Here is a 17,660-nt window from a genome sequence, read left to right as displayed (position 1 = left end):
AGAGAGAAGAAAGGGGGGGGGGGGAGGGGTGAGGGATAGTTACTAATAGGGTTAATAATATAGATGGCTCTCAAAAATGTATTCTGAGTGGAAGAAGCCAAATGCAAGAGTATCTACTTTGTGATTCCATTTATATGAAACTTTAGAAAAGGCAGATCTAATCTACAGTGAAAGCCAGCACCTCAGTAGTTGTGTAGGGACTGAACTGACTGAAATAGGGCAAAAGATAGCTTTCTGTGGTGATGGAAAAGGTATGTATTTTTATTGTGCTTAATCAAGTGTATAAATGCAACAAAATATCATCAAGATGTACACTTTAAATGGGTCGATTTTATCACATGTCTCTGAAGCTGATTTTTTTTCTTTTTCTTTAAATTTTTAATGTTTTATTTATTTCTGAGAGAGGGAGAGAGACAGCATGAGCAGGGAAGGGTCAGAGAGAGGGAGATACAGAATCAGAAGCAGGCTCCAGGCTCTGAGCTGTCAGCACCGAGCCCGACGCGGGGCTTGAACTCACGAACCGTGAGATCATGACCTGAGCCGAAGTCAGACACTTAACCGACTGAGCCTCCCAGGCGCCCCTGAAGCTGATTTTTTCAAAATTGGCATATTCAACACAATATCAAAGGTGAACAAAGTGGACTCACTATACTTGAAACTCACTATACAGCCACAGCAATCAAAAGAGAAAAGACTGTGATGTTTGTGAAAGAACAGACCAACTGAATGGAATAGAGAGGCCTGAAATAGACCTACATAAGTCTGGTCATTTCTTTGACAGAGGAGCAAAGGACATACAATATGGAGCAAAGGAAGTCTTCAAAAATGATGCCGGAACTGCACATCCACAGGCACAGACCTTATAGCTCATAAAATAACTCAAAATAGATCACAGACTCAAATGCAAAATACAGAACTGTAAAACTCCTAGTAGATAACATAGGAAATAATCCTAGATGACCTTAACTATGGCTATGACTGTTTAGCTATAATAGCAAGGAAACATGAAAGTGATCATGGGTAGGCTGGGCTTCATTAAAATTGAAAACTTCTCTGCAAAAGACAGTGTCAAGAGAATGAGAAGACAGGCCACAAACTGGGAAAATATATCTGCAAAAGACACATCATATAAAGCATTATTATCCAAAATATATAAAGAACTCTTAAATAACAATAAGAAAACAATCCAATAAAATGAAATGGTCCAAAGACCTTAACAGACACCTCACAATAAGACGTACAAATGTAGGAAAATCCTATGAAAAGATACTTCACATCACCTGTCATCAGGGAGATGCAAAGTGAAACAATGAGCTGTCACTACACTCAAAATCCAAAACATCGACACCACCAAATGTTGAGGAGGGATGTGGAGCAAGAGGAACTCTCATTTGTTGCTCGTGGGAATGCAAAATGGTACAGCCACTTGGAAGACAGTTTCACAGTTTCTTACAAAACTAAACCGATCTGGCAATCACACTCCTTGCTATTTACCCAAATGAGTTATGTCCACACAAAAACCTGCACACAGGTATTAGCAGTAGCTGTGTGCATAATCGCCAAAGCATGGAAGCAAACAAGATGTTCTTCAGGGGGTGAATGAGTAAATAAATCGTGGTGCATTCAGACAGTGGAGTATTATTCAGTACTAAAAAGAAATGAGCTAATAAGCCAGAACAGACATGGAGGAACCTTCAATACATGATTAATGTATGACTGTGACTGGATGACATCCGGAAAAGGCAAAACTACAGAGGGAGTAAAAAGATCCACAGTTGCCAGGGGCGAGATGAGAGGATGAATAGGCAGAACACAATATTTTTAGGGCAGTGAAAATACTCTGTATGATACTGTAATTATGGATACAGGTCATTATACCTTTGTCCAAACCCACGGGATACACACAGGAGTGAACCCTAGGGGCTCCTGGGTGGATGTTGGTTAAGTGTCAGACTTCAGCTCAGGTCAGGACCTCAGGGTTCTTGGGCTCTGGCCCTGCACTGGGCTCTGTGCTGAAAGCTCATGCTTGGTCTCTTTCTCTCTCAAAAATAAATATTTTAAAAACTAAAAAAAAAAAAAAAAAAGTGATCCCTAATGTGAACTATGGGCTTCGGGTGATGATAACGTGCTAATGTAGGTTTGAGCGTAACAGATGTACTATCCTGACGGGGGTGTTGGTAATAGGGGAGGCTGTGCGTGTGTGGGGGCAGAGAGTATATGGGAAATCTGCACCTTCCCTCAGTTTTGCTATGAGCCTAAAAATGCTCTAGGGGCCCCTGGCTGGCTCACTCAGTACAGCTTGAGACTCTTGATCTCAGGGTGATGAGTTCAAGCCCTATATTGGGCATGGAGCCTACATTAAAACAACAAGAACAACAAAATGTGCTTTAAAAAAAATAAAGCTTTAAAAAAATAAAAATGGCTCAAACCCATCAACCACGAGATCATGACTTGAGACAAAACTAAGAGTCGGACACTTAACTGACTGAGCCACCCAGGAGCCCCTGTATTCTTTTCTCTGTAAATAAATCAGTGTGTGTTAAGAGTCATTTGGTTTTTTTGGTTGCAAACTGTCTTTTCACATGTTCTGCCCATTTTCAGATGTGTTTTTGGTGTTCTCATTTTAAGAGTTCTATACAGATTAGGAATATTCATCTTTCATCTGTGATTAGAGCGTGTTTGTTTTTTTTTTATGTACTTAGTAACCCATTTTATCTTTTCCCAGGTGCCTCTCCGGTCCCCCCAACATTTATGAAAGTACCTGTCTTTCCCAGTAATAACAAGGTGCCACCTTTATTATACACTAATAGCCTTTTTTACTGTGGTGCCTTTATTGTTTTAGTAAGCTTTATATTTTTAGATCTGAGTTGAGAATTAACTAGTTTTATAATCTACATCTCCAAATTAAGAATGTCCTTTGTCTCTTTCTCGCACTTTCCATGCTCACCCTCTACCTCTGATGTTGTGTTGAAATCATCTGGTACCATGGTTCCAATTTGGTTTTGCCTCAGTTTTAGTTTGTTTTAACATCATGGTTCTGCTAACGTGGGATTCTCTCTTAGCAACCGCAGCAAGTATCAGAAGACCTTCATCAGCACTTTCTCAGCATTAGTTGTAAAGTACACTGGTATCCGCGCCCGCCACTGCTTCGTGAAGCCCATTGTTTCTTGGTTGTGCTTGTTTGTCTTTTCCTAGACCTACAGGGAAACCTTACGTACACTTTTGGGAAAACTCACGAAAGTTCCGAGTTGCTGAAACTCATCAAACCCTTGATGTGGTATCAGTGTTCCGTGTGCCAGCGGAGAGTTTTAGGTGGCTGTGTGTCATCCAGAGCGTCTTCACTGCTCTCAGACTCTTTGCTTGTAGGGAACTTGTTTCACTTCTTTGAAGGTAATTCGTTCTCTTTTGCTTTGTTTTCTTTCTGGCGGCCTTCGTGGCTTTTTCTTCATGTTTGAAGTTTATTAGCTTATCAGTAATCATCTAGATCCTGCACCTCATCTCATTTACCCTGCTTGCATTCGGGTAGTCCTGTCTTTCTTTCTGAGAACTGAAATCCGTTTTTCAGTATGAGGAGGTTGCTGGTAATTTTAGGTTTCTTGCTACGTTTTGAGTCGGACGCTCAACCAACTGAGCCACCCAGGCGCCCCTTCATGCTTCTCTTTCATGGTGTTACTTTTCATCAAATATTCAGTGATTCTTGTTTATTTAAATGTTAAATGGCATTGAAATTCTAGATTGGTCAGTATTGGTTACTGAAGTGTATTCTCTCAGGACAAAGGATAATCCCTACTCTTTGTTTTCTTTCACACAGATGCAGTTACAGATTCTTCTGTTTTCGAGGGTTTCTGATCAGTCTGATTCCATGTGATTTCCATTTTCTATAAATTTCACACTGCCCCAGTTTATTGATTGTGCCCTTCTTCAAACCCAGTGCTATCATGGATTTATTCTGATGTTAAAACTTTGTTTCACTTTAGAAGAGAATGGGAAATAAAAGTAAAAGTCCAGTTCAGAGGTTTTTTTTCCAGTTTATGAAACAAAAATGTATGTCCTCCTGCATGGAAGTCATGGCTATTAAACATAATAGACACTCTGAGGGTGCCCCCCCCCCCAGCTCAGCAGGAACAGGACCTCACCCAGGGTCATTGCGGTTCTAGTGACTCAGTGTCTGGGCCTCAAGTTTGCACATTCAATATCACCTACGTTGTCATAATAGGCTAGTGTATAAACCTTGATGCCAGTGTACTAACCTAAAACACGGGGGCACCTGGATGGCTTGGTTAGTGTCCAACTCTTGGTTTCAGCTCAGGTCATGATCTCACAGCATCTTGGGTTCGAGCCCCGCGTCTGGCTCTGTGCTGGCAATGTGGAGCCTACTTGGGATTCTGTCTCCCTCACTCTCTGCCCCTCCCCCACTCATCCAGTCTTTGCCTTTCTCAAAATAAGTAAACTTAAAAAAATAATACAATAAATAAAATGCAGTAGCCTACCTCTTTACTGATTTCATTTGCAAAACAACTGCAAGAAATTTAGAAACAGAACTCCTTCTTGTAAGAATTTAAACACATTTTTCATTTAATTTTATATGCATATATAAAGTAATAAATTTTTAAATTAATATTTTTAATTTTAGAATCACCAAATTAAAGACAGACTGTCCAAGATATTGCTTGAGAAATAGTCATGTCACAAAACTGGAACATTCTGCTTGACCCAGCCTGTTTGGGCAGGTGATCATCAGAATCAGAAGCAAGATTATGATCACAAGGTGGCTGGATACTCGGAGTCAGAACAAGAAGGGCTAGTTGAATGATTTCAGAGGTTAGAACCTGAAGGAGCTGACAAGTCGCTAGGGTGATACCTTGTCTCCAGGAAAGGCTTGTACCTACTGTGAGCACCGCAGTCTCCCCATCCGTACCTGGAGTTCTCCCGGCCACAGGGACACAACACAGATCTGCTGTCCGCCTGCCTCCTGTTTCCACCAGAAACAGCTGCCTTCCGCAGCTGCCACACCTTTACCTGAGAAAAGTGGCACAGCCAGTTCTGGGGTCTCGAGCTTATGGAGGCCACTCCCCCTCTTACCCCCCCCCCATGATCCCACTAGGTAGCCAGGGCTGCATCTCCTGTTCAGGGGTTATGGGTGTCCTGAGGTTATTGGGGTCCGTCACCCACAGACAGGTACAGATGGTGCTGAGAAACACCTGATTGCGTGGATGTCACTCCAGCGAGCCGGCAGCGAACTGGTGGAGTGCTGGGTGTCCACAGTCAATCCTTTTGGGTTCAAGTTAGCAGGAGGGTCTCACTAGAGAGGAAGCCAGTCAGCTCCCCTGCCCCACCTTTTGAGATAATACTGGTGCCACCAACTGAGTTCTCCGTGGACATTATTTGCAGAAAACTGGCTGCATGGAACTTATCAATAAGGCTCTTTATGAGAATGAAAACATGATTTCCTATTCAGTCATTTATATCATGTGCAAAAGGCTGAAATAAACACTTAACTCTGGAATATTTAAGATATAATACTGGGTAAACACAGCAAGCCTTCCTTTCAGATTTCCTTTGGAGGACTTGGGTTTTTTTTTTTTTTTAAATAAATTTGTGTTGTGTCTTTTTAATGTTTACTTATTTTGAGAGAGAGAGAGAGAGAGAGCACGCGCGCACACTCGCAAGTCGGGGTGGGGGCAGGGAGAGAGGTCAGAGAGAGAATCCCAAGCAAGCTCTGAGTTATTAGTGCAGAGCCCGACACAGGGCTTGATCCCATTAGCAGGGAGATCATGACGGGAGCTGAAATCAAAAGTAGGACCCTTAACCATCAGAGACACCCAGGTGCCCTGGTTTGGCGAATCTGTCTTCCAAGAATGAGCAGACCAGAATTAACGTCCCCGTCTTCCCTCCGACCAGCCTCGGTACCCAGGCAGGTCAGATATGCCACCTTGTTCTCCCAGCCGCCCTGGGAGAGCTAGGAGCCATCTAGCGGGGAAGCTGCCGCTTGAGCACGCTGGGTGCTGTTCCCGGGGCTTCTGCGGCCGCTCCTTGAATGGAGAACATTTGTGTCTTTTGCAGCTGCGAGGATGACCTCTCCGAGGACAGAGACGAGCTCCTGCACGGGATTTCAGAGCTGGACATCAGCAACTCCGATTGCTTCCCGTCCCAGCTGCTGGTGCACGGGGCTTTGGCCTTTCCCCTGGGGTTAGACTCCTACCATGGCTGTGTCATAGCTGCTGCCCGCTACGGCCGCGGCCGGGTGGTCGTGACCGGCCACAAGGTGTTATTCTCTGTCGGCAAACTGGGCCCCTTTCTGCTCAATGCGGTGCGCTGGCTGGACGGGGGCCGCAGAGGCAAGATCGTGGTGCAGACAGAACTGAGGACACTGAGCAGCCTGCTGGCCGTGGGGGGCATAGACGCCAGCGTCGAGCCCCATCTGACCAGCGACGCGAGTGTCTATTGCTTTGAACCCGTGAGCGATGTGGGGGTCAAAGAGCTGCAGGAGTTCGTAGCAGAGGGCGGGGGACTGTTTGTCGGAGCCCAAGCCTGGTGGTGGGCCTTCAAGAACCCTGGAGTGTCCCCTTTGGCCCGGTTCCCAGGAAACCTCCTCCTCAACCCCTTTGGCATCAGCATCACAAGCCAAAGCCTCAACCCGGGGCCCTTCCGTACCCCTAAAGCAGGGATCAGGACCTATCACTTCCGCTCCACTCTGGCCGAGTTCCAGGTCATAATGGGCCGGAAGAGAGGGAATGTGGAAAAGGGCTGGTTGGCAAAGCTGGGGCCGGACGGGGCGGCCTTCCTCCAGATCCCCGCAGAGGAGATCCCTGCCTATATGTCTGTGCATCGGCTCCTGCGGAAACTGCTGAGTCGCTATCGGCTCCCAGTGGCAACCCGAGAGAACCCCGTTATCAATGATTGCTGCAGGGGTGCTATGCTCTCCCTGGCCACTGGTCTGGCCCACTCTGGAAGCGACCTCTCGCTGTTAGTGCCAGAAATCGAAGACATGTACAGCAGCCCCTATCTGCGCCCCTCGGAATCGCCTATCACCGTTGACGTCAACTGCAACAATCCAGGTAAGGAATGGGGGCAGGGGGCTGTGGGCCTCAGAAGGCCTTCCCCACCCGTGGCTGTGCACTTCCCAGGAGACGGGGGTTGGGGTTTTAGGTGACACTGAAGCACCTGAGTCAGGGCGGCATGAAGGGAGAGAGCGGGGCGGAGCTCCCGCAGGGGCTGTGGATATGCTGGACGGAGAGGGCGTCACGGAGCGGGGATGACGTGTGCCCTTCCTGTGCACTGGCAGGCACCAGATACTGCTGGATGAGCACCGGGCTCTACATTCCTGGAAGGCAGATCATAGAGGTGTCGCTGCCTGAAGAGGCTGCCTCTGCTGATCTGAAGGTAAGGCTGGGCCCCATCTCCCACGTGACGCCCAGGCTAGAGGTCCTTGCTGTCATGGTTGCCAGTGAAAAACCCTATTGGCCGTGTGACGCATGTACTTTTACCCCATTTTAAGGATGAGACAACTGAGGGGCGAGTGGATTAAAAGTATCGATCTAGTACACCTGGAACTGACCTCTAACACTGTGGGTCAACTCTACTTCAGTCAGTCAATAAATCTGATGCATCACAGAGCCCAGGACTCACCTAAGCAGCTGTGGCTCTCAAGTTTTGTGCTTTTCACTTACATCCCGCAGTGGGGAATAAGAAGGGCACCGGACAGGAGGGCCTGGCTGGCTCAGTAGAACAAGCGAGTCTCAATCTCAGGGTCGTGAGTTCAAGTCCCACGTTGGGCACAGAGCCTGCTTTAAGATAATAAAAATTTTAAACATAAAATACTTCCATTAAAATAAAGTAAAATAAGGCACTCTGACACACAGCAGTGTTCAGTCAACCTCGTTCGCTGTCTGTGCCCATTGACTCTCCCACTGGAGCCCGAGGTCTTTCTGCCTCTTCCCTGTGACCCGAAGATTGTTCCTGCTTCCCTGGTCCACCTCCAGCTCTGCTGCCGTCACACACACACACACACATACTCTTCACTAATTAAGTAGCCTTCCCGCTCGGTCCCCCTTGAGAGTTGTGACGGGTGGGGTCTGTCCTGTGCCCGTACCTCTCCTGGAACTTTCTAGCATCAGCCTGGGACAGCTACCCCAGGACTCTGCCAAGTAGAGGGACTGCTCCATTGGCCCAGGAGGGGGGCCCTGGAGAACGGGAGGGACTGAGTCCATCCTGCAGGTCATCGGCCCATCACACTGCCTCCCACCGGGCCTCCTCTCTAGTCAGCAAAAGGCAGAAGTCAGCAAGGTCCCCTCTGCCCCACTGCCAGTGCCAGAATGGCCACGGTGAAATAGGCAACCCAGCATTCTATGGGTTTCAGAGACACCCCGGGGCCCCCAGCGGGAGCCAGCCCTCCTCAGTAATAGCGTGTGGGTTACCTCCAGCGGCCCTCACCTCAGCGTCCCCGGGAGGACATTTACATGCTTAGCACACGTGGTTCATAAATGGTGGGAAAACTGGGCTCTGCATGGGGTCATGGCCCCGTGATCCTGACTGTCCCCACCTCCTGGGAGCCCTCCCTTCCCACCTGCACACTCCCCGAGGTGACTCTGGGCCTGATCTCTCCACTCCAGATACAGATCGGCTGCCACACGGATGACCTGACCAGAGCCAGCAAGCTGTTCCGAGGCCCGCTTGTGATCAACCGCTGCTGCTTGGACAAGCCCACGAAGTCCATCACCTGCCTCTGGGGCGGCCTCCTCTACATCATCGTGCCTCAGAGCAGCAAACTGGGCTCCGTGCCCATCACTGTGAAGGGGGCCGTGCATGCGCCGTACTACAAGCTGGGTGAGCGGAAGCGTGGGGTGCGCCCCTGGGGGAACGGGACAGCCAGCCCAGGAGGCTGTAGGGAAAGAGACACTCGGGCTGGTAGAGGGAAGGAGATAAGGACCACACCACAGTCACGGGAAGGACTTCACAGAAGGACAGAGAGGGGACGTGGTTGTTCATGACCTTGCCAGCCCAGGGCTCAGGCTGTATGTTTTCACGTAGGGGATTTGGGAAAGTGAGTTTCAAGCTGCACGGCCTCTCTTCCCAGGGGAGACCTCGCAGGAGGAGTGGAAGAGGCGTGTCCAGGAGAACCCAGGTCCCTGGGGAGAGCTGGCTACGGACAACATCATCCTGACCGTGCCCACCGCCAATCTCCGTACCCTGGAGAACCCCGAGCCGCTGCTTCGCCTGTGGGACGAGGTGATGCAGGCTGTGGCGCGCCTGGGGGCCGAGCCCTTCCCTCTGCGCCTGCCCCAGAGGATTGTCGCCGACGTGCAGATCTCAGTTGGTGGGTGCCCTCTGCGCGCTGCCCCTCGGGGCCTCTCCGTTTTTTTTCCACACCCATCCAGCGGGTGGCCAGCAGTGTAAAAATATTTTCTGGCAAGACATATAAGACGCAAGTCTTGCTATCTAGATGAAAAGGGAGAAAATGTATCTAAAAAAATAGACGTAGCCATATCCCCTAACAAAAAATTGGAAACTGCCTAAATGTCCAACAGTATGCGATGTTGTGTGTACCTTCAACAGTCATCGAGGGAAATATTTAAAGTGATATTCTGATGGCGTAAAGAAATATGATGGGATTCTGCGACACAAGAAAAGCAGGCTATAGAACTGTATGAGTAGTACACTAAAACACATAACCGTTGACGGGCGCCTGGTGGCTCAGTCAGTAGAGCATCAGACTTTGGCTCAGGTCATGATCTCACGGTTCGTGGGTTCAAGCCCCGCATCGGGCTCTGTGCTGCCAGCTCAGAGCCTGGAGCCTGTTTCAGAGTCTGTGTCTCCCTCTCTCTCTGACCCTCCCCTGCTCAAGCTGTCTCACTCTGTCTCTCTCTCAGAAATAAATAAAACAAAAAAAATAATTAAAAAAAAAACAACAACTTTGAGAAGACACTGAATGAAGAGATCTTTGCCAGGGGGTCAAGAATCCTTAAAAAATCAGAGGGTGTGTAGACATTAAAGAACAGGAGAAATTTCTTTGGGCCCCAGTTTTCTTGCCTTCTGGGGGTGACACTGTAAAGTAGTGTCCGTGTGGCCAACTCCGCACCTAAGTAATGAGACGGGGAGACCACCGTCAGAGTTCTAGTTCTGAGAGAAGGGTGTAGTGAGGCAGGCTCGCGTGGACAGGACAATCGCACAGAGACAGAAGAGCTGAATAGAGACGGGAAGGGCTGTCTGTAACGTGGTCAGTCCTGTAGCCGCGCACTCTTGGGTGGGAGTGAGGCGGGGGGGAGGCGTAGGTGGGTCTCGTGAAGCTCCTCCTTCCGAGCGTCCTGAGTTTTGGGGGTCCCGGTACAGAGGGGTGGGGAGCACTCTAACCCCGCTTCTCCCTCCTGCACCCAGGCTGGATGCACGCAGGGTACCCCATCATGTGCCACCTGGAGTCGGTGCAGGAGCTCATCAACGAGAAGCTCATCAGAACCAAGGGGCTGTGGGGCCCCGTCCACGAGCTGGGCCGGAACCAGCAGCGGCAGGAGTGGGAGTTCCCCCCGCACACCACGGAGGCCACCTGCAACCTGTGGTGTGTTTATGTGCACGAGACGGTCCTGGGCATCCCTCGAGGCCGCGCCAATATCGCTCTGTGGCCTCCCGTCCGGGAGAAGAGGGTCCGAATCTACCTGGGCAAGGGTCCCAATGTGAAAAACTGGAACGCGTGGACCGCCCTGGAAACATACCTGCAGGTACTGGGCAGGAATGGAGGGGGATGGGAACCGCCCACTGGGGGGCCGCCAGCACAACCTTGTCAGGTGACGTCCTAGTGACCTGACCAAGCCCAGGTGTGACAGTCCTATTTGATGAACCCTCTCAGGACCTTAAGTGGACGTGATGCCTCAGCCCCATCTTCACGCCATGACTCTGAGGAGATTCAGGAGAGTGGATAGAAAGCGCCACAAAAGATTAAGACTGGGTAGAGGCGAAGAGCACTATAAATACGGTTACCGTCACTGGCTTTAAACCCAGATATACCTGAGACTGAAGCCAGGCCATGCCATAGACTAGCCTCGAAAACCAAACACCCCACCCGCCCCACAAGATATGGGATGGGCCCTATTGTTTCCTTAGAGGAGGCAGAGCTTCTCCCTGCCTCAGTTTCTCCCTCTTAGGCAGTCCCACTTTCCTCACTGGCCTGGACACGAGGTTGCCTCTGCCTTTGAACTACTGTTCAACAGGCTAGTTCCCTCCCCCCAGTCGCTGGGGGGAGGCTCCCAGCTTACCGGGCAGCGTCTCACCACCCGGGATTCGGGAACTGGGTCTCCAGCCAGGCACACTCTGTTCTGGTTCTTCCTCTGTTCCAATCCACTGCCCCGAGAACAACAGGGAAAGTGCCCGGAGACCCTACTGTAACCTTGTCATTGGCCGTTGTCAGCCCAAGGACAAAAGGTGCCCCTGTGTGAAATCCAGCTGACGGTGTCCCAGGGAATGCTGCTGCCCGTCCTAGCTGTAAAGCGCCATAACCCAGCCGCACGTGAGCTGTTTCCAAGGGCCTCAGGACAGCTGCCTTTCCCCAAACTCTGCCTTGCTTCATTCTAGCCACCCAGACTATACAGTCTTCTGTGTCTACAGGACTCACTTTTGTTTTCCTAAAGGCCATGTTCCTAGACTTGCAGACTGACATAGGCCTGTGGCTGATGCAGGTCAATGTCAGGGTGAGGGTGGGGGTTCCCCACTTATCGGAGTTTAACTCAGCAACTGTGGAAGGTACAAGGGGTGTTTTCACATCAGCCTGTTTTAAATCCTTGTGTGATACAGGGTGGACGCTTTCATGATCTCGTGAGCTACATGAATGATGGTACTGGTGGTTAATACTGATAATAATGATTACACTTGTTACCACGGCCATGTATTGAATGTCTGCTCTGTGCTGAGCACCGCGCTGGCTCAGAGCTCCTTCTGAAGATAGAGAATGGCCCATGAGGCCAGCAGCTGTGACAGGAGAGAGGGTCACTGACAGAAATGAAACTTGTCTTTCAGAGGCTAAATACATTACTGTAGTGTCTGCCGGGCCTTCCTTCTGTGGATTAAATGTCTCATCTTGCTGCTGCTTTCTCTTCCCAGCTACAGGAGGCCTTTGGGTGGGAGCCATTCATCCGTCTCTTCACTGAGTATAGGAACCAGACCAACCTGCCCACAGACAATGTTGACAAGATGAATCTGTGGGTGAAGATGTTCTCCCACCAAGTGCAGAAGAATCTGGCTCCGTTCTTTGAGGCCTGGGCCTGGCCCATCCAGAAGGAAGTGGCTACCAGCCTGGCCTACCTGCCTGAATGGAAGGAAAATATTATGAAATTATACCTCCTCACACAGATGTAAGGAGTGCCCAGCGAGGTGGCAGGTAGAGAGGTCTGGGGAGGTAGAGGCAGAGCTGGGGGTTCAGTCCTCCACCTCTGTCTCTTAGGGACCTAGCCCTGCCCTCGCAGCTCACTGCCCCTCGATCTGACTGCCTGGTTCCACCCCTAGAAAGTGGGTTAAGAACACAGCACAAAGGGGAGTCAGAATTTCTCAGGAGCAAGGCCTTTTGTTTGTGAGTCTCCGTTCCTCCGCTCTCAGCCGTCAGAGTCCCTCCCGGCGCCAGCCCTTGGTTCGCCATTGTGGGCCCTGGCCCTTAAGGGGTGGTTCTCATCCTGAGGACTGTCTGGGCTTATATTTTGTGACCAGCTGTTCCAAAAACTTGACCCTAGAATCCACTGCGACACAAATTTACCAGGATAGCCAGCCAGTTCTTTGATGCTCTGTGTCTTGGGTAGTTTTCCAAGAGCGTGAAAGCAGCCTGGTGTAGCAGAAAGAGCCCGTAGCTGGGGTTAGCTCTTGGGAAAGTCACTGTAGCTCTTTGGGTGTGAGGTGAGGACAAAAATCCCTGCCTCACAGGGTTGTCCTGACAGCTCAGACTGACGGGTCTGAAGAGGCCATGTTCTGCTGGTCACAGAGTAGTGAGCTTAGTACTTCCTCTTCTCTTGCCGTGGCCGGAAGGTTAAGACCGTCATCTGTCACGGCAGACTCCTTGCATCCAAAGCCTGGTTCTTTCACCTGTTAGGCGTATGACTCTGGGCAAACTCCTTATAAAATGGGATCTATTTCATAGAATTATTGTGAGGATTAAATTTTAGTACCTCTCAAAGGAATTGGGACAGTACCTGGCAGGTGGTAGGTACTGAGAAAATGTCAGCTTCTGTTGTTAGTGTCTAATTAACTCAGTATCATTTTAGAGCCAGACTGCCTTTTTAGGTGGCATTTATAGATGGCAGCGGGGTCCGTCCCGTGCCATCCTACACTTTACACACCAGCCTCTGGAAAGATTGTGGTGTGTTGCTTTAAGATCTACAGGATCCACAGGCTCTGAATTCACATTGGGGGTTTAATTAGCTACTTGGGGTTGGTCTGTTTATTCAGTACCACCTTTCAGGTAAAGGCCCTTCTTTGACTAAATCAAGAGTGGAAGTCACTTGAAAAACTAGAACAAATCCATGAGGGTGTTTGTCTTTGGCAAACAATGGGCACCTGGCTCAGTGATGGTGTCTATATTTGCATAGTGACACAGATTCCTATCTCTGCCCAGAGCTCCTTACCAGTCTGGCAGATAAAGTCCACACACAGAGAGAAATCTTTACTTGAGAACCAAATAACTGGATACGACCAACCCAAATTTTATTTAATTGCAGCACAAAGATTTTCTCAAGTTTCCTTCTGATCTTATGCACAGCCTCTCATTTTCTGTGTAATTTTAACTGGAGTTGAGGCTCTGGAATTAATGCGTACATCCTGCCATTTTTCCTTTAGATCACTTCTATTCATGTAGTTGTCTTAATATACTACTTTATTCACTCTATTAGGAACCAGGTAGATGCAGAGGCAATAAGATTTGACCCACAGTGTTTTTCTGTGGATTCCTTTATTATGTCATTTCTCGGTCCTAGAATTATTTTCCCTCATTTCATGAATGTCTTTATCTAGATGCTTTAAACATAGATTTGGGACATTCATTCAACATTTGAAAAAATCCTGTCAATTAGTGGGTTTTTGAGGGTACGACAGATAACATACTTGTTTTTTCAAATATAGAATGTTTAATTTGATCTTCACAATAATCTGATGAAGTGGAAATTTTTCACTCCCATTTCAGGCATAAGTGAACTAAATTTTATGGAGATCAAGTAAATTGCCTACGGCTGCACTACTAACAGGTGGTAGACCTGGGATTCGAACCAGGGCACTCTGATTACAGAGCGGGTGTTAGTAAGGAAAGCACTTGGAATAAGCTAATCACTGAGTAAATGAAACCAGCCAGCAAACAGAAGGACCTTAAAGTCCTTGCCAGCTTCTTGGCTGCTCGTACTCACCCCTCATCCAATTTTATCAGAACAGAAAGTCCTTTTGTTTACTCCAAATACCAGTTCAAAGGAAGAATCTACCGAAGGCTCCTGAAGTGTTTCCCAAAGACAGTGTAGGTGTTTCAGGTTTCAGTCTATTCAGAGTTTGTTCGTGCGTTATCTCTAGGGCACCATGAACACATTCTAGTAGCTTACTGGGTTTTAAATGATGGGTTATTTTGATAAAGTGCCTGACTCCCAAAAGCCCCAGACATTGCATGTTCTCAGCAAGGAAATCAGATTCTTAGTCCTCTAGAATAATGTTTGTAGGCATTCTGGCCCTCCATAGTTCATTTTTAGCATTGCGGCCCCAGGGAGCTTTTAAAAATATAAAGCAATATATTCATGTCACTCCTGTGTAAAAGCTTCCGGTGGGACTTTGAATTTACGATAATGAACTGAGCATATAAGTTTACTTCCCCTCCCTCCCCAGGCCCCACTGAAATTGAAGTCAAGAAATGCGAAAGAGAATTGACACATCTCAACAAAGAAAATGGAACAGATTTGATTATAATGGAAGAAGATCTCAACACATTTCTGGAAGAGAGAACGTGGATGAAGCATGATAACAAATGAAAGAGTGAAGGTATCTTTCAGACAGGAGAGAAGCTGATCTGAACAACATAATCCCAAAGAAACATGAGCACCTGAAAAGTCTATAGAGTTATACCTTATACCTGTTGTGAATCTGAACCCCACCCTATTCTGCCCCAGCCACTGTGCAGAACCCAGGCAGTATGCGATTGGCACCCATTAAAAATCTGTTGTTCTTGTGGTTGGTGTTGTTTGTACAGAATACGATTAAACTGCCTGAGGAGAGGTAGAAGTTGGTGCCCCAGAATAAGATTTCTCTTTTTATGGAAATAAGTGACCCCTAGCTTATCAGCTAATTCTCTGACCGTTAAAATCCCTCTGCAAATGCCCGAGTGCTTCGCATCCCCAAAGAGGCTTACTAGAGAAACAGACCCCACCATACAATGGCAGAAGACACCCATGCCCACTCCCGTGGAAGTTAACAGTTAACAGTTGAATCTTAAATACATATAGTCAGCTAGGAATTCCCAGTCGTTGGGCTTGGGGGTTGGGGTGGGTGAGGACCTGAGGAGAAGCATGTAAGAAAAATAACCAATTAGAATTGGGAGACTTGAAAAACAGAACAAACTCTAGAGGAAACCTAGTGAATGTGGAAAGAACAACTTCAAAAATCCATTATCTTCAGAGGGATTTGAGGTGTATTTATAAGATGAAAACAATGCTACAAAGAAAAGAAAAACTGAGATGAAAAAGAGCCCTCTGAAAGTGAAATAAAACTACCCAAAATATTCAGTAGACAGGCTGGAAAATAAAGTTGAGGGAAACTCCCTAGATACAGAACAAAAAGAAACAGCAGAAAAAAATAAAGGAAGGAAACAGATCTAGCCAATCAATATCTAAGCATTAGGACTTTCTGGAAAAGAGAACATATAAAATATTGATGAAGAAATTTTTTACAAATTGAAGAACAGAAAGAACCAAGTCTCTAGATTGAGGGGCCCCGATACAACCTATATCTAGACCCGATCTTGTGAAATTTTGGAATATTAAGGAAAGAGGGAAGATATTACAAGTGCCCAAAGAGAAAATAAAGTTATCACAATTAGCTCAACTGAAAAGGGATGAGAAATAGACTGGCAGCAGATTTTTCATCAGCAACAGTGAATACTGGAAGCCGATGGAGCAATTTCTTCCCTTATGGAAAACTTCAGGATCCCGGATAACCTAGCAAGCCAAACTGTCAAGAGTAACATCAAAATAAAGACATTTTCTGACAGGCAAGTTTTCAGAAAGTCTACCTACTTTGCACCCTTACTAAGAAAGTAGCTTGAGGAAGATCTCCAGCAAAATGAGGAAGACCAGGAACGAGGAAGAAATGGAATCCAGAAAACAGTGGACCTCACCTAGGATGCCTCACTCTAGAGTGACAGTTGTCCAGCGGGATGCCTCACTCTAGAAGACCCATTTCAGATGAGAGCACACAGTCTCGGCCTCTTTGGGAAGAATATGCATTTTGTTCCACAGACAGTATCATCGAGAAGCTAGAATGTTTGAGAATATGGAAGACATACGTGCCTCAGTCAGCAAGAAGAAAATGGAAATATGTCAAGACATTCAGACCCAGTTGTGAAACAAAAACTCCTAGAATGTATGAAGAGATGCAATTTGACATTGGCGGTAGGTACCTTTCCTTACAAGTGGCACAGGAATCCTGAACACTGGGCTATGTATGGCAAAAAATGCCCTTGCATCTACTCGTTTCTCAGTAAACAGTATTTACCTAGCCAAAATAACGTAGATGCTGTTTGTTGGTATTCAGTGTTCTGTTCAGCCTAGAGACAAAACATGAGAAGCTTAATTTTTTATTCAGAACTGAAATGGAAGGTAATGAATCCTGACAAGTTAAGAAACAAGAGAACACAGAGAGGGTGAGAATTGGTTGGGGGAAGAGGGGTAGAAGGACGAGACGGGCTATTTCTGTATTCACAGTGAGAAGGAGAAGGTGAAGTCTGCAGTTAATGCAACAAGAACTAGAGGGTAGTATACTGTCCAGTTATAAATGAAATCAATAGAAGTCTTAAAAATGGCATATCTATCAAACTTTGGGAAAGGATAGGCAAAGGAAAGGTGGGGATAGTGTAAGTTAAATCCTTATCTTTTGTAATGGGGAATTATTAAAGATTGTCTAAAGTTAATAAGTCAAGAATTATTGTTCAGACATATTATTTAATGTTAGCAAGTTAGTTAACAGAAGATCTAAAAATAGAAAATGTTAAATGCATTGCCTCCAGGGAACGGGGCTAGGGTTAAAGAGGGTGGGGTGGGAAACCGTGTTCTTCATTTTAAGTCCTTCTGTACTATTTAATTTTTTACCTTGTGCATGTATTCCTTTGAAAAATTTTTAATAAACTCAAATAAAAATTCTCCAGTGATTTTGTACTGACCAAGATACACTCCAGACCAAACCCTTAAAATGGCTTATGAGGCCCTCAGATATCTGGATCCACCCAGTGTGGCCAGGTCCATCTTTCTTCCCATTGCTCTCTAGTTCTGGCCACACTAAATCTCTTCCAGTTATTTACACTTCACCTTCTCGTTTCTGCAGGTGTTCCACAAAAAAACAAAGCCTGACCCTGATCTCACCATGTAACTGAGATTAAGCTTACTCTCTAGCAGATTTTCAGTATTCACTGAGTGAAGGAACACTCAACAGGTGTTGCCTGAAGATTG

General features: G+C 47.1%; 1 protein-coding gene across 3 annotated transcripts in view; it reads left to right on the top strand.

The window, feature by feature from the left end:
- Positions 1–17,354, top strand: part of TCAF1 (TRPM8 channel associated factor 1) — a 55,386-nt gene extending 38,032 nt beyond the window's left edge. For 2 of the 3 annotated variants that reach the window (XM_077777972.1, XM_077777971.1), the window contains exons 3-9: positions 6,064–7,058; positions 7,286–7,383; positions 8,613–8,826; positions 9,077–9,316; positions 10,375–10,712; positions 12,088–12,338; positions 14,830–17,354. In XM_077777972.1, coding sequence (XP_077634098.1) covers positions 6,064–7,058; positions 7,286–7,383; positions 8,613–8,826; positions 9,077–9,316; positions 10,375–10,712; positions 12,088–12,338; positions 14,830–14,839 — 2,146 coding nt within the window. In that variant the 3' untranslated portion in view covers positions 14,840–17,354. Of the gene's footprint in view, positions 1–6,063; positions 7,059–7,285; positions 7,384–8,612; positions 8,827–9,076; positions 9,317–10,374; positions 10,713–12,087; positions 12,365–14,829 lie in introns of all 3 variants that reach the window. The other variant, XM_077777973.1, reaches the window with a different exon arrangement.
- The last annotated feature ends 306 nt before the right edge of the window (positions 17,355–17,660 follow it).

The sequence above is a fragment of the Crocuta crocuta genome, unplaced genomic scaffold, assembly GCF_008692635.1.
Source record: "Crocuta crocuta isolate KB4526 unplaced genomic scaffold, BGI_CrCroc_1.0 scaffold128, whole genome shotgun sequence".
NCBI classification, from domain to species: Eukaryota; Metazoa; Chordata; class Mammalia; order Carnivora; family Hyaenidae; genus Crocuta; species Crocuta crocuta.
The sequence above is the reverse complement of the archived record's forward strand: the minus strand, read 5'-3'. Positions and strand labels throughout refer to the sequence as shown.